Source organism: Enoplosus armatus, chromosome 12 (genome assembly GCF_043641665.1).
Source record: "Enoplosus armatus isolate fEnoArm2 chromosome 12, fEnoArm2.hap1, whole genome shotgun sequence".
Taxonomy (NCBI): Eukaryota; Metazoa; Chordata; class Actinopteri; order Centrarchiformes; family Enoplosidae; genus Enoplosus; species Enoplosus armatus.
Genome location: NC_092191.1, coordinates 13,025,594 through 13,048,945, shown reverse-complemented (window position 1 = coordinate 13,048,945; position 23,352 = coordinate 13,025,594). Strand labels below are relative to the sequence as shown.

Here is a 23,352-nt window from a genome sequence, read left to right as displayed (position 1 = left end):
AGGAGAAACGTTGCATCAAAGGACGTGAACATCATTACAATTAATCATGTGTGATAGGCCTACATGTGAACAAACAAGGCAGACTTATTTCAGGACACAGCCTGTTGTTAGACAGTAGATTTATCTGCTCACTACTTTTCGTTGGGCTTTTTTTTTTTTTCCTGTGTAAAAGTGGAGTTTTGTATCTCTCCTCGGGTGTCGCTCCTCTCCTCCATCCTGTCCTGCTTCAGTGCAGTTTTTTTTCTCTCTCCTCAGCTGAAACAGAAGACTTGGAGAGCCCGGCTTAAACTGAACAAGACTCCTGCAGGCTGAATGCACTCAACCTAACGGGACAGAACACCGACAAACAAAGCCTTTGATGCACACTGTCGATTCAGAAGCAGACAATAGAGAGAAAATGTGAAGATCTTCAGTTGTCACAGCGTTGGAGCAGTCAACAGTAACCGGGAAAGATGGCGAGGACACAGACTCGCATGTTGCTCGCCTTGGCTTTGCTGGGAATTTTCTTCCTCGGTGTCTCTGTGAAAGGAGAGCTGCAGGGAGAGCAACAGGAGGAGGAGGAGGAGGAGGAGAGGTCCTGTCAGGGCGCCTTCGACCTCTATTTTGTCCTGGACAAGTGAGTGTCCGATATTATTTATGGCTTTGTTACTTTCTCATCGCTGCGCATTGCCATGCAACCGCCCAGTTGTTTGGGAACGCGGAGCGCATCAGTCACATTCAGCCTCCACGTTTCTGTTGTTGTAACGGTGCTAAAGAAAAGTAACCTACAAGCCTGAGGTTGTAAATGCCTTCATCAATTTGCTTTGTGTGTCACAAACTCCGTCCTGAATCAGATAGCGGGTTCTTGTTTAATGGAGTGAGTACACGGAGAACACGTCCACGACCATTTTAACCCTCATTGTTTATCTGTACGCGTCTTTTCTCCCAGGTACACGGCGTTGCATTTGGATTGAGAAAAGTATTTCGGACATTTGGGCATGCTTTTCTTGTATTTCACTTTTTTTTTTTTTGTTGCCCGGTTCAAAGTGGAGAGGAAAGCAGACTGAGCTTCACCCACGGGATGTGGGCAGGGCGAGCAGGGTGGATAGAGTTTCAGGCTGATGACGCCTGCGGACACAGCTGCAGCTGCTGCCCCACAGCGGTGCGACGAGGCCGGCGAGCCTTTAAACTATTCTTCTCTCCATCTACTGAGAGCCGATTGTATCCTGCGCCGGCCATGCAGCGACTGCAAGCAGCAGCCATTCTTTATTGTTTTCCTGCAGGGAGTTAGATCTCTGAACACCAAATCTGATTAGGTTGATATTTTTATTGAACATTAACACCAGAAAAAAACATTGGTGCCACTTTCTAAGGCATGTTTTATAAAGGTGCTTGTAAGTTGTAACTTATGACGTTATGGTTAATAAGTTATTTAATGCTTTACAGATCAGTAATAAGCCGTGTAAGAACATTTGGGTTGCCAGGTTATGAAAAATCCCTTGTACCCAGCTTAACTCACGGGCTCTTGAATTCACCAGGATTTCAACCACTTACCTTCCAGAAAACTTATTTTACAGATACAATTAAAAACCCCTCATAAACTATGCTGTATATAAAAGTGGTGCTGCTGCATCTTTAGAAATGTAACCCCAACCTTCTCCTAAACCTACCGTGTTTCTTTTTACAACTATTTCTTGGCCTTGTTTGTGTCTTCATTTGATGGGAGTCAGCAGAGGATTGACAGGAAATGAGGCACAAGGAAGCTAGGATGACCAACAAAAGTCCCCAGCCTGATTTGAATCTGAGACCTTGCGATTACTTACGGCCTAATCCTAACATTAATACCAACTCTCAGACTAACCCCAGATCAGTGAATATCTTTATGCCATTTTTAACACTTTTATTGCCTGAATCTCAATAGACCTTTGAGTGTTACCATAAGCCAAGAGGAATGCACATTCGACCACCTCACAGCATAGACAAACATACTTATGACTTAAATAAATCTCATGATAGTAAGATTTTTCAGGTTTGTTTTTGCCATCTTTGTGGATTGTGTAAGCAATTCCATGTGTGATCTCTCTGCAGACTTTGTAATTGACATTTTTGTCGTATATTGGCTCGAATTGCAAGGTGAAATTAAGCATGTGGACAGTGAACAATCAGACATGTCAAAACATGAAGTGAGCAGAAAGAGAGAGAGACAGAAAAAAACAAGGTGTTGTTGAAGTAGTTGCCCTATTTTTGTAGAAGAATAACAGGTTATCATGTCAAAAAAATAGGTTATGTGTTGAAAAGAATGAGTGCAGTGATTTTGCGGTGAAGCTGTTAAACACTGTGGTATCTGTTTATAACATTTGGGAATACGGTGAGGTAATGCTTTTAAAAAGGCTCGCTGGATGTCCTCAGCTGCCCCATGTGCACCACCTTATGAGGTGGATACACATTGAGTGACATTTCACTTTGGATTCAGCACATTTCATGATCTTTCAGATGTCCGCAGCAACATCTGTCAGCCGCTCTTCAGTCTTTACCCTTTGCTTCAAAAAGTTTAAGAGGCGCCTGGGGAGCGTGGCACGTCACGCATGGCCAAGCCTCTGGTACGCCTCTGTTTGTCTGACTGTGTGGACCTGCGTGTTTCAGCAAGCCTTCGGGAAGCTTCTGCTCTTTTTTCCCCGAAATGGCACCGACTTGTTGGCAGTTCTTTTTCCTTAAATGCCACACAGTGACCTGATCTAATGTTTCAGTGATGGAGAACTGAGCAAAATCATGCATTAGGGATGTTCTTCACCTCTGCACTATTTGTCTTACTCCCATGTTTGGCTTCACTGTCCAGAAGGTTTTGAGGCATGCTGAGTAGAGAATGTGTGTGTGTGTTTGCTTTGCTGGACGCATCTCAGCACACAGAATGAACATAAGAAAAATTAAAGCACCATCAGCTCCCTGCATTCCTGCTCTCCATGTCTGACCCACACCAAATACCGGGCTGCATTTTTCCTCTCTATCTGGTTGCCCACAAATAGAATAATAGGTGTTGTGTTTTATGGCTGGGCTCTGAACGGAGATTTGTTTTCACTGATCCGAGTGCTTTCTGGGGGGCAAATATTGCGGAGATCCTGCCCTAATATTATCCAAACTTAGGAGTGTAGGTACAGAAGTGAAGATTAGTTGCTGAATTGGTTGGATGATGGCAGTGATTTAGATCTATTGCCATCTAATGAAAATAGTAAACATACAGTGTGTTAACAGTACATGAAGTGACTTTATAGTAGATTTTCTGAGAATTAGAAGTTGCCCAATGCATGCAGTATTTAAAAGCAACTAAATTCACTCATCCTGTGTCTAGAGGGATTATTTTTATTAGTGATCAATTTTCTCTAATTATTTTCATAAAATTTTATTCCAAAAATATTTCAGAAAATAACGAAAAATGCCCAGAGCCCATGGAAATGTCTCCAAAGTACTTGTTTTAGCTGAACAACAGTCATAAACCTTATTAAATGGAGAAAAACTGCAAATTTGAGAAGCCGGAACTGGCAGATGATTGACTTGAATTAATCAATAATCAAAACTTCCGCCTTCAATTTTCTGTCATTTCCGCACGTAGAAATAATAAATAATGCTATTAAGGTGAATTCCTCCTCAGTCACGAGTTCTCTCCGGCACACTGGATTGAAACTGAGCTTTCATTGTGTACCTGTCTCAGTAAACTCTGTGAATTTTAAAATGGAGATAAGATTAAGATTTTTTTGTGAGAAACTTGTTCCCCGAGGAGACTCCTCCTGGATCAGGGCTTTTATCATACCCTCACTTCCAGGGAAAAGGATAAGTGGAGCAGGAAGCGACTGGTTAAAGGAGAGGTACAAAGGAGCCATCATGAATCTAACCAGCTCAGACTTTCACTGTGTTTATGACCCTGCTACACACACATACGCATGGCCCTGCCCCTTGCTGAGTTTGGTGTAGAAGCTGTTTGATGTTGCGTCCTTAACTAGACACTCACACTCACATTTACCCCCTGCTGAATGTTACTGCTGCGTCCCACTGTTGTTCATGTCACAGCCTTTTCACTCTGTGGACCCCCAACCTGTTGTTAGACTTGCTGTGCTCACTGGGACCATCTGTTCCCCCTCACAGCCACATACACACACACACATGCACACTCATAAACATAGATACTATACACGCACACGGACACACAGGCCAGCTGCCTGCTACATGGTCCCTGCTAGAGGCAGACTGCTACATCTGTCCCTGTCTAACCTCAACCCTCTGGCCCAGCAGCAATTAGCCCCCATTAGCAGCCCCCTGGGACTGGGCTTCATTAAGGAGACTGTCATGGACACAGCAGTATGTAGCAGGCAAACCAGCATCTCTCACCGCTGACAGGTTACTGTCCAAAGTAATGGTATGTGACTGAGTGGCCAGAGGAATGTCCTCGAATGTGGGGGAGATGAACCGTTGCGGTTGTTCCTTAAACAGCTCATGGCTGCCTTTGAATCACATCCTAAACTGATGGCCCCATTATTTAATTAAGGATTTGTATTTTTATGAATTATTAGTGAATTGTGCAGCTCCTACCGATTTGTTTTAGGTTTTGCTTTTGTTTTCTAAAGCTAGGGCATGGTTAAATATTTTCATTAAGGAATGGAAGTTTTAGCCATGGTTATGTCTACAGCCATGCTAGCACCTCTGCGTCTGTTAGTGCACACAGGAATGCTCAAAATCTTGAAGCAATGCATTAGAAAAGCTCTACGCAGGTGGTTTTTGCCTTTGTCAAAAAATAGTTGATGAGCTACATTGGATGTGGAAACTGATGGAAACACCTTTGCCGGCTAAGTTGAACTCACCTGACTGATCAGTTGTTTCTGCTGAACCGTTCCTCATTGATTTGTCTCCGGACAGAGCGAAACATGGCCAACACAAGCTGACATGAAAGAACAATTAAAACTTGTCCAATAGAAAGTAATTTCTGAGGACCTCTCTCCATTTTTCTCCCGTAAATGGGTTTGATCGAAGATAAAACCGTCTCTGATGATGAAACTTGATGATGTTTTGTTTCTGGTTCGGAGCCTCTATTCTGTTTACTTGCGGATTACAGCCATGCGTAAAACGCAGGCTATACCGCCAACTTTTGACATAACTACACTTTGCAACGCGCCTAGCTTATTCGCTCCAAACCAGGTGATGGAAATGTGCCCAATTCACATTTCTTTTTTGCGACATTTCAGCAGTTTGCCTAAAATTCGCTAGACAATTGAATGGAAAGAAGCTAATGCTATTAACATGCTGATGTTAGGCATGGTATTATGTTCACCATGTTCACAATTTTAGTGTATTACATGCAAACAATAGCTAATTAGCACTACATACAAAGTCCAGTTGAGGCTGATGGGAATGTCATCAGTTTTGGAGGTCAGAATTCTGAATTTTGACCTGATAATAGTACTATGAAAAGTTTAGGGATTATCGAAGTTGTTAAAATGACCCCTGTGCATGAACATGAACCTGAACATGAATGTACCAAATTTCTTGGCTGGACCAAAGTGGTGGACTGACTGTCTGACAGACCAGCATTACATCCCAAGAGCCACACCGCCAGCGTGGAAAGTCAGCTTTGTTTTTAACGTATCCAAACTTGCTGGGAGAGGTGACCATGTTTCCTAGTAATCCTGCAGTTAATTCAAATAAATTGTATTGGCTGTTGCTGGTGATAATTAGTCATCTGTGGTAATTTCACATTTTTTTCCCCTTATATGGTTGCGTTCTTGTTGTTTTTCAGATCTGGAAGTGTGAAGCATCATTGGATAGAGATTTACTCCTTTGTGGAGCAGCTGGCAGAGAAGTTTATCAGGTAGAAGCAGGATTAATCATTCAAGAGTTTGGTTGTTTTCTGATTTTGTCAGTGTTGTCAGTAATGTAAAATAACTGTTTGCAGCCCCATGCTGCGAATGTCCTTCATTGTCTTCTCCACACGAGGAAACATCATCATGAAACTGACAGAGAACAGGTAAGACCCACGCCTGAACTGTCACTGTTACTTCTGCCCAGATCTTTCCCTCCCTGTAACACATGTTACCTCTCTTGTGTGTTTATCTTTGGTTTTCCAAACCTCTGGAAACCAAAGATTTTCTCAACAGATTTTCTTGCAACTAATTTGCATACAAATGTTATCCAGCTTTAGACAACTTTAATACAAAGCAGTGTTTTCAGTCTACAGAGGATGGATTTGGTTGAGGACTAACCTTGGATACTACGTGAACCACACAATTACTTGCCAACTCAAACTCTCTGTTGTATTGGGAGTATTTCTTAATCTCTTTCCCCAAGAGCAGCTTTCTTCCAGTGTATTTTATCAGGCTGTTTGTCTGTTTACCCCACAGGGAGGCCATCACTGGAGGCTTAATGGCTCTGAGAAGGGTTATCCCTGGAGGAGACACATTTATGAACTTAGGCCTGGAGATGGTAAGGATGAGGCAGAGGACCCAACACATTAGTAAAACCAGCCTAAATCACACTATCTGTAAGGTTTTATTCTGGAAAATATTCACTGCTGATTAATTGAGCCTGGCAGCTGGAACCAGGACTAATTAGAGTAGTATGAGGAGTGGCTCAGATCATGAATGATGTGCTGTTTCTTGAAACTGCAGAGCTTTCTGAATGCGTATTGTAAAATTATTCCACACTTCCAAGTCTAGTTCTCATTTTTTGATTCAATCAGAAACTTGTTCTGGTGGGTGAAGATTTAACAATATTCCCAGATGACATCCAAGTTTGAAAATCCAAAGCAAACACCAGCTGTACTACCAAACTGTACTTTCTTTTCAATTAACCGAACTGGTCCAGAATCTTTACCAACGCCTTCTTTGTGATTGCAGGCTAATGCGCAGATATATCAAGAGAAGTACGGTAAGCTCTGTCTAATATGCTCATTACATCACAGTGCATTGTTTCAGAGAACATGAACGTGTTGTATTCTGCAGGGACTGCCAGTGTTATCATCGCTCTGACTGATGGGGAACTGAACGAGTGGCAGTTTGACACAGCTCAGCGAGAGGTAAGATGTATTATCAAGTAGAGGTGTTTGATGGGGGTAGATAAAATATTGTCTTGTTATTGTAGGTTGCATGCGAGTTAAATGTATTTACTGTATGTACTGTACTCTATGTCCATTCTATTCCTGTTTGTTAGGTTCAAGTTGTTATTGCGGTTCTGTTTTATTGATGCTCTTTGTGATTTTCATATTTTTTTTACAATGCTTCTCTTGACATATTAGATAATTTCACAGTTCTGTTTTGATTGATGCAACCACAAGTTGGACACAAATGACTTGACCTCTTTGGTGCTTCATTCATTGTTTCACATTACTTAAAACATTCAGTACTTTATTCCCAAGAATTTGCTTTGGTGATCTCAGGACATCACATAACTCAAGTGGTAAAAGCTCAATACTTCCTGTGGAAGTTTCTGGGACTATTTTTGAAGTGCTCATTGTTAGAGCTAATGTACATCGTGTTGTCTGTATCCTGTTTAAAAGTTCTACTGTGTGGACTGAGACAGTCTGATGTGTTTTTTGGGAGATGTATTTGGCTCCACAAGAGTCTCCTCAAGCTCAGAACAATTTTGGTTTATTTGTTCTTTTGCTGCAGGCACAGAGGGCCAGGTCTATGGGAGCCATTGTTTACTGTGTAGGGGTCAAAGAATTCAACCAGACCCAGGTAAGAGCCACATAAGGATATTGAAGATGTTGCAAATACTAAAGAAAAGAAAGTAATTTTTTTTTCTCTCTGTTGTATATGTTTTTCTAGCTTGCAACGATTGCAGACACTGTGGAACATGTGTTTCCTGTGTGGGGAGGCTTCCAAGCCCTCAGGGGAATCATTGACTCGGTATGACACATAAGCACCACATGTATACACATACCAACATCCACTCACAGAGAGACACACAAAATCATATTATGTTATTAAATAGTCTTATGTTTTTTTTCTTCTCCCCTCAGATCATCAAGAAGTCCTGCATTGAGATTCTAGCGGCAGAGCCGTCCAGTGTGTGTGCAGGAGGTAAGAGGTGTGAGCAGCTTCCTTGTTAAGACACTGGGCAGTCACGGTGTGCGATTGTGTCAGATGACAGTCATCTAAAGCCTCTGGAGTGGAACACGAGGTTGAGTAATCGCATGGACGCTTATGACCGCCGAGTGACAGAGAGCGTATTGTCATTCACGGCCGGGGGAAATTAGCATAGCCGCTTCAGCACAGCATGTGTGCAAAAAAGAGGAGGGGGGACGGGTGTTGGTCAGAGGAATTAGTCGTGAATCTTTAAGCATGGCTGCTTCTCTGGCCTAGTTTGCCACATCGTATATGCTAAATAACCATTCGGACTGTTTCAACCATGTCCGCTCCCTCGCCTCCTCTTCCTTGTCCAGCTCTTCTGCTTCTGGACAGCAGTTCCAGGAAGTAAGAAACAGGATAACAGCTAAGAGAGATGGTGAGAGAGAGCCTTTATGTGTAGCTAGCAGGATGGATGAGCTTTGACATGACCTTATTAGGACTCACTTAGGAGAGTGCATTTGCAGCCGTGCTACCAGGACAACCAATGGAGATTAGCATCCATTACGGGATGTGAAGGACGGGAGAGGATATGGAGAGGGGAGAGGAGAGCAATGAAAATGTTGCTTTGAGAGGATAAAAATGAGGAAGGAATACTAAAGAATCACAGTTGTCCCCATGTGATAATTACAGTGTCTGGCCTGTTGCCAGAGCCTGAGTGTGTGTCATTCGACATGTGCCCAAATATCCTCCAACAGCCTCATTTATTATTCGATTGATGAGCAGCCTAATGGTCAGTGAACTAAGAAACCAAGGACCCACTTTAAGCAAGACTTGAGTCTGGCCTAATTAATTGAAGGGTGGTAACGTGATGAACACATGCTTATAGGGCACTGTGTTTGCCTTTATTGTGACACGGTGTGTATGACTAATATACAGCTCTTATTTTAGACATCCAATGCATAAAATTGGCTTTAAATTGTCTTGTGGAGAATTAACCGCCACTTCTGTCCCTTACTCAAAGCTTATTCTTGCAGTATAATGTGATATAATGTTATTGTCAAGCACTTGTCACAATTTAGCAAGAGTTTGCTTTTATTCTGAGCTGCCAGAATGTGGAGATGATTCCCCAGAGGTTTGAATATAACCATCTACCGACGTCCATCCATCCTGATGCATTTACATATGCGTACATACTGACATATTACATAGGTATTGTGACAGTCTCGCTCTCTGTCTTTCTCTCTGCCTGCATGTAGTCACATACCGTACATGCTTTACACCAACACACACAAGATGTGCTTTATTCAGCACACACACACACACACACACACACACACACACACACACACACACATACACACATGTCCCTCACGTTGATGTGAAGTGACCAGACCGTGCTGACTGAAAACAGGCCATCAGACTGGACAGTGAACGTTGGGCCACACTATCCGACATGACAGCACTGATTCCCCCTTACACACACACATGCACACACGCACACGCACACACACTGGGAGGACAGTGAGAGTTGGGCCTGAGATCTAACATGACAGCAGAGATTGCTGCTTTCATTAACGCCTGACCCTTCCCTCCCTGTTGTCCCGTCCTGCTCTGCCCCTCCCTGCCCTTCACTGTCCCGTCGCACTAACATGATTGAAGAGCCGCTGTTCGGACAAGCTGTACCCCCATTTTCTCCACACACACAAGACACGCATGGCATGTACATGTGTACAATCACACACAGACGCACATTCATACAATCCTTGTCAGACGTTCAGGTGTAGATGTAAATGGACATGTGGCCACAGAGGCAGGCAGAAAGCGGAGAGGAGAGGGAAGCAGCATATGTGTTGTACATGTCAGCAGGGCACCACCAGTCCCTGCCCACCATGTGTCTGACAGCACTGACCTTTTAGCCCATCAAGCCTCGGTGTGTGTGTGTCAGGGTGTGTGTAGAAGATGTTCAGATTGAGACTTTTTCAGTTTATGCCCATCACTCAGTTATTAAGATTAGATGGATAAAACATCTGTGGAAACCAACAAGACACACTGATACAGGGTATTTGACAATGTTTATTTTTAGCAAACATTTTGGTTTGGAAATATTCATGACTCAGGATTTAGTATTTGAATGAATAAGATCCTTCTCTGCTAGATGTTAAACTGTTACATGTAGTTATGATGCAATGTACTTAATTGCTGATGAATAAAGCAAAGAAAACGTTTTAGGTAATTTTCTGTTTCATTTTCTACTTTTAAAAGATCAGGATAATAATCAGTATCAGCATTAGACAAACAGAGTAATATCTACCATGTACCATTTACAAGTTATGTGTTTTTGTGTGTGTGCACATGCGCCCTGTCACAGTGCAGCTCATGCTATTTGATGGTAATATTGTATGAAAGGGGGGTGACTGCTAAAGCAGCCAAGGCACTGAGCATGAGAAATAATTAGTGCTAAGACCTCTAATTTAGTTGCACACTGTTGTGGCTGCAAACCAGTATAAACCACATAAACCATCTGTTTATGTGAAAATTAATAACATCCAAGCGATCTGATATTATATTATATAGTTGTAATTTATTACTCTGATTGTTGTGGTTGTGTTTTACAGTAAAATTAGGGCAGGAGGAGGGAGAAGACATGGGGCGTGGTGAACAGTAAATGATTAGGCTGTCTGTAACAAGGTGTGTGGTTAATCGGGTGGCATATGTGTGTTTGTGTGTGTGTGTGTGTGTGTGTGTGTGTGTGTGTATGCACATGTAGAATCCAAAGTCTAGCTGAGGAAATGACATGAGCAGCACTGACAAGTTGCAAGTCATTGAAGATCTGTAAATAAGCATGCACACATGCAGATAGACACAGTCTGTTCCCACTAAGGTGCAATGTGTTTAGAAATATGTTTAATACATATATGATGTATGTCAACTTATTCCTGTTCTGTGAGAGTTCAATTTCATTTTCCAGCTGTCTTGTGCATCACTACGTTTCCTCCTGGATCTGCTCCAACTGCAAATCTGCAGAAGTGCAGACAAATGTGAAGTCAGCTCTGCCTCTGTTTGTGTATCTGTATTTATGGCTTTTCAAAGCAGCTTGTCTGACCTTTAAGGAAACACAGTCACATATACAACCACACCCTGTGATGTTTTTATCCAGTGATCTTCACGCTGGAGCTTTAAATGTTAAAGGTGTGGCTAATGTTCACTTCTATCACCCAGAATAATGCTAGAGGAAACGGACAGAGATCACACACACACACATATATGCACGTTCAAACACATGCCTGCACACATTCATGCATGCACATACTGAAGACATGCAGACGCTAACACATTCCTCAGAAAAACTCAAAGGCAGTTCACACATACAGCACGCACACCAGTATGTACGTATCCTTCACACACACACGTGTGCTAATGGTGCCATAGGTGAGGTCAGACCTACTTTGACAGTGCTGTGCTGTTGTCAGCCCTGCAGGCATGTTTTTAAGCAAGTGTTTTTTTCCCGCTCTCTAACATATGCTGGGTAGCAGCCACATAGACACTCCAGCATATGCTGGCAAGCCTCTGTCAGTGCGCTTTAACAGTGCCTGGGGGAAACTAAAGGTCAAAGACACACACACACATACATGCGCACACGCCTTCTGGCTACTGCACAGCACATATTTGTGAATAGCAGCACTTTTAGCATTAGCACCATTGGAGCTTATTATGGCCTTTCCACACATACACGCACAAGCACACAGATATAAACAAGCAGTAATGAGGCATGCACAAGTTTCTACTGCTTAAGTTGAGCACATCAGAGGCAGGGAATGCCCGTCAGCACTCACCATAATGGTACACTGGAAATTTTCCTCTGCTTCGAACTAAAATAGGAGACCAATTTTGATCTTCTTCGCCTCTCACATACAGCTGGAAACGTGTGTCTAACAATTGTTATTCATTTCTGATTTCTTTTTGTTTTCGTCTCAGAGAGTTTCCAAGTGGTGGTGAGAGGCAATGGGTTTCTTCATGCCAGAAACACTGACCAGGTCCTCTGCAGCTTCAAACTGAATGATACACACTCTGTGGGTAAGTTCTGCAAGTGTACACAAGTGTGTGTCCATGCACACTCGCAGACACACACACACACACAAAAGAGCAGGACATGCTTTGCACAGTGTGGCAGGATAAAGCAAAACATCATGTTAAAGTAAATATCAGAAGCAACAAGGCAAAAGATGTGACTGTCACTGACAGTTATTCAGGTTTGGGACTTTCACACAAGGCTTCCTGCTTATATTTAGTCTCTTGAGAATATATTGTTCTGGAAAATACATTCAAACAAATATCATCAAAACAAAACACTGAATCTTGATGGATTGATTTATTTGCTATGCTCCTTAATGCAGCAAATTTCTGTAACACATTAATGCATCATGGGATTCTGGTTTGGTTTGTGCATTTAAGAATGTGGGAGTCGTGTTTAGGCTGCAGATGTTAACATTTCTACCACATAAACTGCAATGTTGTTTTTCTCTGTGCAGATGAGAGACCAGCTGGAATAGAAGATACCTTCCTGCTCTGTCCTGCTCCTGTCGTGGAGGAGGTTGGGAGGTGAGCTGCTCATCTTTTTTGGCTCTCACTGTCTTTTCACCCCCACACTGTGTCTCAGCTACTACCCCAGTTGCTAAACTCCTCATGTTCAGCTGTAGCACTCTGAGCCCAGGTATTTGCCAGCTGCACACTAAGTTTGGCGTGGACACAGACGACTGCTGTCCTTGAACAAATTAGGGCCAAAGTCATTGAGTGTCTGTGATCAATCAGTGTTTGTCACAGCTAACGAAGCCAGACACCAATCACAAGGGGACAACAGGAGTAGAGCCCAGGAACACGACTTAATGAGAGCCTGCTGGAGAGGACCTTCGCAACCATGTATGTGTGTTTGTGTATTTGCGTGTGTGTGATGTATCCCAATCTCTGTCTGACACTTTGGGAGAGCGAAAGTGTGAGTGGAGTCGGCGGGCAGTGTAAAGTTTCCTCTGAGGGCTTCCAGCTTTGCTCCGGGTGATTCAGAGCACATGTTTCTTGTGGGGCAGACAGAGCGATGCTGTGGGCTGAGCTCGGAGACGACCGAGGCCCAGCAGCCTTCCCGTCCCCGCTGCCTGCAGTCCTGTGCATAATTATACACTCCAGCCTGCGGCCTCAGACACCTCGCAGTCATCATCTGTCTTGTTGCTGTCACTCAGATTTCTAGCGTGATTTGAGCTTGTCTTGTCCGCCAGTGTAAAGTATTGCTTTGGTGGGGAAGTACTGCTCAGAGATGGAGGAGAAAATACATTGTGTTTTCACACTGTGGCAGCAGGGAGATTTAAGAGTCTGCCACATACAGTATATTTTTCACTCACACATGGAATTTTAATTGTAACTCACAGACAAGTCTTGGGGGATTGACGAAAAGAATCAATAAAACAACAATACTTCACCTAATTCACACATCCAGCAAATATCCGGCCCCTTGCTTGCCTTTGTGTCTAATGGTTGTTGCCAGGTTGGGCTGCTCCTCCTGAGAGCAGAGCAAAACAGGGAGCATCATTACACACTGTAATGGTGCCTGAAGGAGGCGTCCTTCCATGTAACAGAAGCCCATTAGAGCAGAGTCAGCACTGCTTAACACCCTGAGTGCTACTAAAGAGGAAGTCAGCTGTGAATGGCTGAAGGGCCCAGAGAGGAGGCCAACAGCTGGCCGATGAGTTCGGGGCTGCGAAGCGAAAACGTGCAGATAGACGTGAAAAATATGTAGTGAAGCCAGAGTGCCACTGTGCAGGCTGGACAGGTGTTTGTGATACAAAATGATTTCCTTCATGCACTCAACAAAATCCTCCTTCTCATCGCCCAAGTTCTTCAGGTTCTACATTTATATTTTATTGATAAAAAGTCAAGTCAAGTCAATTTTATTCATATATCACAAATTTGTCTCAAGGGGCTTTATAATCTGTACAGCAGACGACCCCCTCCATCCTTAGACCCTCGATTCAGATGAGGAGAAACTCCCAACGGGGAAAAAATGGAAGAAACTTCGGAAGAGCATCAGAGGAGGGACAGACATGCAGCAGGTGTCGTGTGTACAGAATAGACCAACATAGTAAAATTACAGCATAGACAATCATGATGACTAAATTATAGATAGATTGATATGATCATTATGTCATTGTAAATTGAATACCTTTGGACACTTATTGTAAAGCGAAAGAAGAATATGAAAACAGAAGAAAAAAACAAAACAGTAAGTGGACTTTCTGTTGATTGAAACTGTTTGTCAAGTTTTGTTTTCAAGGTCAAGAATGAGGCTTGAAGCTCAACTGTTGAAGTCCATTATCACAGCATCCGTCTGAGTCATTGAGTGACCAGTAAATAAACAGCAAAAAAGCAACAAAAAATATTAAGTAAAAAAAATCTTATATTTTAAATAATACAGAGTAAAAAATAACAAGCCATGAAGCTAGAAAGAAAGCTGAACCCACCCACACATGAGGAAGTAGACAGATTATACTAATAGTATAAAGATGGCTTCCTAATACGGCAATTTTTTTAATTTTCATTTTATAGCCCAAACTTAATCAATGATGAAAATCATTGCTGCAGCCCTAAAAATCACCCTTACGTGTCAGATCACATTATAGGTGAACTGCTTCCTGTTTTGGGGTTGTAAAGTCTATACATGAGCTCTTAGGGACTCCAGCTTCCAGCGTCACCTCTTCACCCAAACCCCAGAAGACCCTCACCTCCTCTTCCACCCGAGTCTTATCACATATAATGAAGTCATTGACGCTGCCGTCACACAAATCTATGTTGACTGGGAACCTTCCGGATGCAGCTCCCCCTCCTGCACACACACACACACACACACACACACACACACACACACACACACACAGGGCGAAGACATATATAGTGGGCAGATTGATGATTGATAGGGGCTGAGATCTCTCTGTCAGAGAGGAGCTGATAGCACCGTGTCCCCTGCCTGCCTGAAAGGAGGGCTGACCATATGATGGGGAAGCGTGATTGGGGGGGAGAGTAGAAGAAAAGATGAGTGCCACCTGCACCGCCAATTTCCAACTCTGAAGTCAGTGTCAGCATGAGTTATGAGACGAGCTACAGAGGATACAGGAGGGGGTGAGGAGGCGAAAACAGAGTCAGTGATTGAGGAAGTGAAGAGGGGGTCTCAGAAGGGAGGGACAGTGCTGAAGGGATGTAGAACAGGAAAGGCCCTCCTCCTACCATCCCCCACTCTCTGTTTCCTCTCCTCTCTCCCACCCTGCAGTGACCTCCCCCTTGTCGCCCCCTCCTCAAACCCAAACCCAGAGCTCAATACCCTGCTTGTCTCTGCCCCCCACCCCCACCCCCCAAACCATAAGAACAGCACAAGAAGCCTTTCTCCATTCTTTTCAAAACCTATAACTACAATCCAGCTGTCTGCGTTTCCACCCTCGCCCGCCTAGTTGGCCAACATGTCTAGTTTTTGTTCATATGTCTTTAGATCTTTATGAATAACCTGTCAGCTAAATGTTCCGCTGTCCTTTTCGCTACCTCAATCCTGCACAGGCTTCGCTTCCATCGACACCGCTATCCTGTCATCTTCCCAACCCAAAACTATATGTTTTCTCCCGCCTCTTGTCTCTTGCCCTGCCTGTCGTCGTGTAGTTACAGCGGCAGATATCAGCACTGAATACTGGAGAATAAGAAGTCACTTAGCTGTCTGTGGTTTCCACATTAGAGGTCTGGGTCAGATCCAAACAGAGGAGATTCCTTCTGTGGGTGGAGAACGCGCTGACCTCTTTAAAGACTTTGTGTCTATATCAGCATGTTTGTGTGCTTATAAGGCAGCAAGTATGAACAAAGTAGATGGAGGAATGTATTTGACACCTCGGGCGAGCTTCTACAGTAGCCAAAACCAGACTGTGAATGTGTGCACACAAGCAGATGTGCACTCAACTGTGTGCATTTCTGTGTCAGACGAACAGACGGGTCACAAGTTTGTGTTTTGCAGGGTGATCTACCTGCAGGTGAGCATGAATGAGGGCCTCTCCTACATCACCAGCTCTGTTCACATCACTACTACTGAATGTGTGAGTACATCCTGTGTGTCTAATCTGCACTATCACAACAACACATGCTGATATTTCCCTCTGGCATGCTGCCTTATTTGAATAAACTTTCTTTCAACCTTATTTTCTCTTGGTTCTCTAGTCCTCTTCTTCTGTCCTTCCTCTCTGAGGTCTCCTCTGTTGTGTCTGTCATCAGAGGAGGCTGTGAGTACTCTTGCTTTTCATTTTCACCTTTTTCTCGTCTCCTGTCTTGTAGTTCAATTCAATATTAATCCTGCCATTCTGTGTTTTGTGTGTAGTTCGACGGCACCATCGTGCTAATATCGTTGTTGGTGGTGTTCCTGCTGTTGGCTCTGCTGCTGATGTGGTGGTTCTGGCCTCTCTGCTGCACTGTGGTAAGTTTGAACTTCGACATCAGTATTTTGACATTGTGATCATTTGTTGATTATGACTGAAATAATTTTGTTTACTTTTTTTCAATCTTCAGGTGATCAAAGAACCTCCACCACCTCCTCCCACAGAACCAGTAAGGCTTTTTTTCTCTCATTGAAAGTGTTGTTATTGATATGGAAGTTTTGGAAGTATTGGTGTTTATATTAATAGTAGTATGTTTTGGAGAATATGAGCTGTGTCATGTGATTGAATCGCTCTAAGGACTCAGATGATGAAGATGGGATGCCCAAGAAGAGGTGGCCCACAGTGGATGCATCCTACTATGGAGGAAGAGGAGTGGGTGGCATCAAACGCATGGAGGTATGCACACACACACACACACACACACACACACACACACACACACACACACACGCACACACACACACACACACATTGTCAACGCTCAAAAGAATATTTTTCGATAATAATTATAATGAGGCTTTCCTAGGTGCGATGGGGGGAGAAGGGGTCCACTGAGGAAGGTGCTAAGCTGGACAAACCTAAGAATGCAGTTGTAAAGATGCCAGAGCAGGAATTTGAACCGTATGAGCCCAAGCCTCGAAAACCCCCCCGCCGCCCCCCACAGCAGAGGAGGTGGTACACACCCATCAAGGTCAGTCTTTTATGTAACTGCCTTTAGAGGTTAAATACATATATTTAAGGTTATGTTTTTATTTCAAAAATCTCCCTTTGAAATATGTTTTTTTGCATCATTCTTTTTTCTTTCTGGTTCCTCCAGGGGAAGCTGGATGCTCTGTGGGCGCTGTTCAGGAGAGGTTACGACCAGGTTTCTCTGATGAGACCACATCCCGGAGACCAGGTGAGCCTGCCTCTCAACTGCAGTCACGTTTCATTTTCATCTATCACCTAAAACATGACTAGAAAATCTGATGCACCTCAAACGGGCATAATGACTGACACAAAACTATAATTTGGTAATTATGTGTAATTTTAGGGATTTGCTCTGTGGGTAACGACCACTTAAAGGCTCTTTATGAGCAAGTTGGATGGTAGAGTGTGTTTTCCGTGTGGACAATTGAGCATCTGCATTCTGTTTTTCTGTCCGTCACATTGAATAAAGACAACACGTGTCAGTGAGCAACATGTACAGCTTCAAACACAGCAGCTCAGTACTGATTTTCTACATGCACACTGACACACACACACACAGTGAGTCAATGAGCTACTGATACCACTCTCTTGGTCAAAGCTGCCATTGTTCAGGCACAAGGAGTACTGTACTCCTCTGTACTCTTCTTTGAGGCCTCCCTGTGACTCCCAGAAAATGACTGGGTTTCTATCATGTTTCCAAATAGCATGTTACACACTCACTCTCTACCTTCAAGTGATAATTAAGGTAAAAACAGCTACTGTGTCAGCCTGGGATTTATTTGCTTGGTTTCCTGAGTTATATCACTCCTGCTGCTCCTGAAGAAAGTCCTAAATCATGACATCACTGTGTGTGTGTGTGACAGAACAAGAGAGAGCAGAGCGGCCCCTGTTATCTAACCTTGACCCTGTGTATGGCTCCCCATAACCCCACAGACGTGTTTTCATCATCATACTGGTTGTCATGGTAAAACATCTGCTCCGTTGTAAATGGTTTCATTGTCGCCTCTCGTAGCTGAGGCCATATCGCTGTGAAATGTATTGATTTGTTCTTTGAATGGCGTGATTCATCTTTACTATGTAACAGTATGAGTGTGAGTGAGTGTGTCTACTGTATCTGAAGTCTATAAATGTGGTCATCACCAATGGTTTTAATCCTTCTTTCCATCTTGGACTTCTTTTTTTCCAAGCACAACAATTCATCTCTGTCAGGACAGAAGTTTCTCAAGTCTTTGTCAGCCACTTTCTGTGGTTCACAGAGCCGCTCAACAATGACCCCCACAACTCCCTTCACGAGCCATTAACTCAGGAAAATAAAACTCTACTTCTCACGTGAAAAGAAATGAGGGGGAAAAAATCCACTTTTTGTTGCGAGGGAGATAGTTGTTCAGAGTAGGTGCTAATGGCCATATCGGACATGAAAGACGACAATGATTTCCCTTGTTGACAAAAGCCGGGCACAGATCTAAATTCTCAGAGGGAATTCCTCGCAGTAGTAATGTCAAACATCTCTGGATGACAAACTGCAGAGTGGGATTACAAAAAGCCCAACAAGGTGGCAAAAAGCACAGCGATAATGAGGCCGGATCAGACTTCTCAATGCAGATTGTTAACCAGCAGATCAGGAGGAGCTCATCCTGCTTTCTCCCCACATTACTCCTACTTCACTGCCTCTGCAAACGGCCATCAGCGGGCTGCCAGTTTCTGCCACACTCCCTGTTTGCGTTTGATCTCTCCCTGTACAGTGTGTGCGTGCGTGCATGCGTGTGTCACTGCAACGTGTGTGTCAGCTCTCCCGAGTGAGCGTCACACAAACAGATGGGGAGTTGAAAGGCCACGAGCCATATTGTGACAGAAGAGATTCCCTTCTTTTGTCTCCGGAGCTGATGGCACTGATGGCCCCGTCACACAGCACAGACCAGACCAGAGGGCGGCCACCATCCCTCCGTCCTCACACACACACAGGCGGCACAAATGAGCACAGCAGCACCTCCCCTTCTTCACCCTCCTCTGTTCTTCTGTTTTCCCCCATTAAAGGACCAGTTCACCCAAATTATAAACTATTTTCTCACTTACCTCTGGTGGTATCTATCCATGTAGACAGTTTTAGTTTAACTAAGGTTATGAGGTGTCTCAAATTTCTGCCACCACCACAGTATGATGGACGTGAATGGCATTTTGTTTGTGGTGCTCAAAGCATTGACAATTTAGTTAACACAATTTAGCATCACATGGTTTTCATTAACAGACGGAGTTTGCTCAGTTGCCATGGAACTGAGATTTTTAAATGAAAAAAAAAAAAGATTTATTTATCAGCCACATCTGTTTCAAGTAACTGGATAATCCACAGGAAATGCTGTCAACAGTTTTCATAGGGACGATTTCTTCCATAGAGAATAGTTCCAGTGAAAACTGTTGACAGCGAGGTCCTCGTTGTCTAGAGCAGTGATTCCAAAGCGGGCACACTTTGTAGATGTGGATTTTAAATGCACGGAGCACCACAAATAGAACTCCCTTTACCTCCATTGTGACAGTATGGAGGACGAAATCTTAGAAACTGATGTCTAAAAACCTCAGTAGATACCACCAGATGTAAGTGATAAAATATGTCTTTGTAATTTTGGTAAACTGACCCTTAAGTACTCCATTTCAAATCTGTTGTCCTGACATCATCTAAGTATTCCATGTTTCAGAGCAGCATATGTAGTCTCTGAAGTGTGTTAACTCTCATGAGTACACATGGAGCATTTTCCTGATGTGAGTGGATCGCTGTAATGTCATGCGAGGTGACAGGCAGAGCTGTCAGGTCAGATGTGTGTCTCAGCTCTTGTCTTTCTCCCGTTTTCTTTACTATAATGGTGACAAACGTGCACGCGCATCAGTTCCCCGTAAACGGCCACAAAGTATCTGCTTCATGTGTGTGTTTGTGAGGGCAAAGTCTTGGGGCTGCGAAGGAGAAACGGAGGCCAGACAGAGGAGCGGTGTGAGGAGGGTGCTGGAGGTGTTTTTGGGTTTTGTTTTTCTCCTAAAAAGGAGTTGAGGGCTTGAAGTAAACAATCGCCGGGAGGGGAAGCAAAGCAGCGACAGACATTACAGCCAAAGGGGCGCGCAGGGAGACTGACCATCACAAGTGGCACATTGCTGACCTCTCACACAACTCATCTATGTGCATATCATCTACTTAAAAAGTGGAAAAGTGTCCTCTTTTCGACGCTTTTCTGCTGCTCTTTTTTCAAGACTCTCATGGTGCTCTCTTGCAGTCAGCCCCCTAACCTTTCTCTCCCTCTGTTTCTGTTATTCATGAGGCCGAGGTTTCATTCAGGCCATATGTTCTGGTGGAGGCAGGCTTACAGTCACACACACACACAAACACACTCATATTCATGAGCTGTGTTCTCATTGTGTCCATATGCTGTCTCTGGTGTTGTGCTGCTGCTCTGCTGCTCACAAACTGGCCTTTTCACCGACCAGACCCAAGTAGTCACGCCCCCCCCAACAGGGCTGCCCCCAATCAATTACGCACCCCTCATATACACACACACACACACACATACACACACACACACACTAGCACACAATGGCCCCCTCAGTCACAAAGCTACTGCTGCTGGGGTCCTCTTATTGGCCCCTGTGTGACTTTAGGGCCTCTCTGTTTAATAAGGTGTTATAATCAGACCACCAAGGGTCTGTGACACAGAGGCGTACTCTCCATCCCTCAACACACTGACTGAGCAAGACAAGAGTGTGTGTGTGTGTGTGTGTGTGTGTGTGTGTGTGTGTGTGTGTGTGTGTGTGTGTGTGTGTGTGTGTGTGTGTGTGTGTGTGTGTGTGTGTGTGTGTGAAGGATGCAGAAGGATGCTACGCAGGGACCAGGGAAGAAAACCATCAATGAGAACAATAAGAGAAGCGTTCCATTCTCCGCGACTTGTAAATTATGTTAAACGCTAAGGGGCTTCTGTTAACTATTGTGGGGACATTGAAATCCCCCCTTTACATTCCAACAAGTCGAGCACATAAGAGACATAAACCACTCTGTGTTCTGCTTCAAGAGAGGCCGAGTCACAGCCGAGGCTCCGAGAGAAGAGGAGGGGGAAATGGGGAAAGCTGCAGACTGCAAAAGCGTGCGTGTGATAACTTTGTCAGTGCCTGTTTTTGCGAGCATCACAGCTATTGTGGTGCAGGTGTGGACAGAAGACAGAAGCAGCTCTGTGTGCCCTCCGGGGCCTCAAACACACATGCCTCTGTCAGCTGAGCTGGGCAAAGACAAACCACCACAAACCACTTTGGCTGCTGGATCTCAGGAGCTCATTAATTTTGCACAAAGACGCGCTGCATTTTAATCTGTGTTCCGCATTGAAATGATGATGGTTGTGGTTTAACCTTCGTCTGCCTGTGTGTCTTGCAGGGTCGCTGTATTAGTTTTCAACGTGTCAAAGACGGGGAGTCCACCCCAAACAACCAGGCTCCTCCTCGCACACATCACTCTCCCTCGCCTCCTCCTCCCTCTCCTCCGCCCGCCGAACAGCAACCTCTGGTTTCCAACTCTGTCCCCCGTACGAAGCCTCCGTCGAAAGGGCCCCGCACTTCGCCACCCTCCCGCCTACCCCCTTCCATGGTCCAACCCCCTCCAGGTCCACCCCCCACTCGTGCACCCCCAGGACCCCCGCCATCTCGACCTCCACCCAGGCTCTGATGATGAAGAGAGGGCCTCCAATAAACAACTGAGACATCAGCTCATTTCATAAAAACACCCATGTCCTCCTTTCACCCCAAAGACTGAGACAGCAGAGAGGCGTAAAATCTAAAAAGGCAGGAGCTCTGACTTTAAGCTCTGTGCTTTGTTGCTGGACAGCAAAAAAATATTTATCAAAATCAGCTACTGAGTTTCATCTAAGATATCATTTTTATAAAAACGCATACACATTATAGAAAAAACAAGCATGTAGTTACTTGATTAAGCCTGTATGTACAGTATTAGATGTCATGTTGACTTGAGGGGTAAGAGTAAGTGCAATCCTTTCTGGAGACTCAACAAAGAGGATTCATGTGTTGTTGAAAGTTAGATTGTGACAGTTTGTGAATGAATGATGACGGTGTAAAGACCTGTTTACTGGCTGGAAGAGAATAATAATGTCGAGCAAGGATGTGGTGAAAAATACAGCATGTAGTGAAAGATGACAGCAATGTAGACTATGTTGGCTTTGGTTTTTAAATGTACACGCTCTTGCAAATCAGACTGGTTCATCATTTTACCTTTTCAACCAAAGAAACTTTCTACATCCTAGTTAAAATTTAGTGTAAAAGTTCAGTGATCTTATTGCAACTGCAGGGCAGTTTCTCCATATTTTATTTATTATAACACAAGCCCTGTCTGCATCTGTTTTCTATTTAGTATCAGGTGGGTTTCTGGGTTTTTAAGTCTTTGAGGGAGGGGAATATGGAGGCGGATATAAGGAAGCATTGTGGCGTGGCATCTGATGTATTTGTGGTCTTATTAGCACCTTCAAGTGAAAGATTGCATTGAAAATGAGCATCTTCAGGGTTCCTCCTGTATACAGCATTTAATGACTGAAATGATCATTTGCATTATTTCTTTACTAACAACCTTTTGTGTCTGTCTTCAATAAACAAATGGGTTTTTTTATGTGCTGCCTGGCAGTGATTTCTTTCGTAGTTATTAAGTAAGTATATAAAAAATATGGTATTATATTTCAAAAGGACTTTTTTTGCAGTCATATTGTGAATCAGCTTACAAACAGATTGGGGTCAGTGCAGCAGAAAGCTATTGGCATATTTATAAGTTCATTGGATATTGCAGGATGCAACATTTGGTGATATGAGTTCCTCTTTAATTAAACTAATTACACTTCCGCTGCTGTCAGGACTCTAATAATCTATCCATGACATTTATATAGTAGCCTGCAAAATTTATTATAGTCGAAGATTTTTTAAATGCTTTTGGGTTTATTCAAAGTTATACTTCTACAACACATCACTGCTCTGATGTAAATCTTTTTGTCACTTGTTTCCCTTTTAAACAACCAGTGCAGAAGTCCTGCAGTGCACTACAGTGGCTTTGTAAATATTCAAACCAAATTTATAAATGCATGTTTTCACTTTGTTATTAAGGGTCATGTAGTTAAAAAAAAAAGGTACATGTAATCCATTTTAAGTAAAATCTATAA

The 23,352-nt window shown here is 43.6% G+C and overlaps 1 protein-coding gene across 2 annotated transcripts; it reads left to right on the top strand.

Annotated features, from left to right (window-relative positions):
* The first annotated feature begins 284 nt into the window (after window positions 1-284).
* On the top strand, window positions 285-22,811 carry antxr1d (ANTXR cell adhesion molecule 1d). 2 transcript variants are annotated; one of them, XM_070915797.1, is made up of 18 exons: window positions 285-616; window positions 5,762-5,833; window positions 5,918-5,989; window positions 6,363-6,444; window positions 6,858-6,888; window positions 6,963-7,036; window positions 7,629-7,697; window positions 7,788-7,868; window positions 7,982-8,042; window positions 12,006-12,104; window positions 12,560-12,629; window positions 16,066-16,144; window positions 16,423-16,518; window positions 16,611-16,649; window positions 16,778-16,876; window positions 17,007-17,171; window positions 17,298-17,378; window positions 21,573-22,811. In XM_070915797.1, exons 1-18 carry the CDS (start codon window positions 453-455, stop codon window positions 21,858-21,860), a joined length of 1,722 nt encoding a protein of 573 aa, XP_070771898.1. In that variant the 5' UTR covers window positions 285-452; the 3' UTR covers window positions 21,861-22,811. The 2 variants fall into 2 exon arrangements, with proteins under 2 accessions (XP_070771898.1, XP_070771899.1); XM_070915798.1 differs by lacking the exon at window positions 21,573-22,811 and adding an exon at window positions 18,034-18,224.
* Window positions 22,812-23,352: the final 541 nt, after the last annotated feature.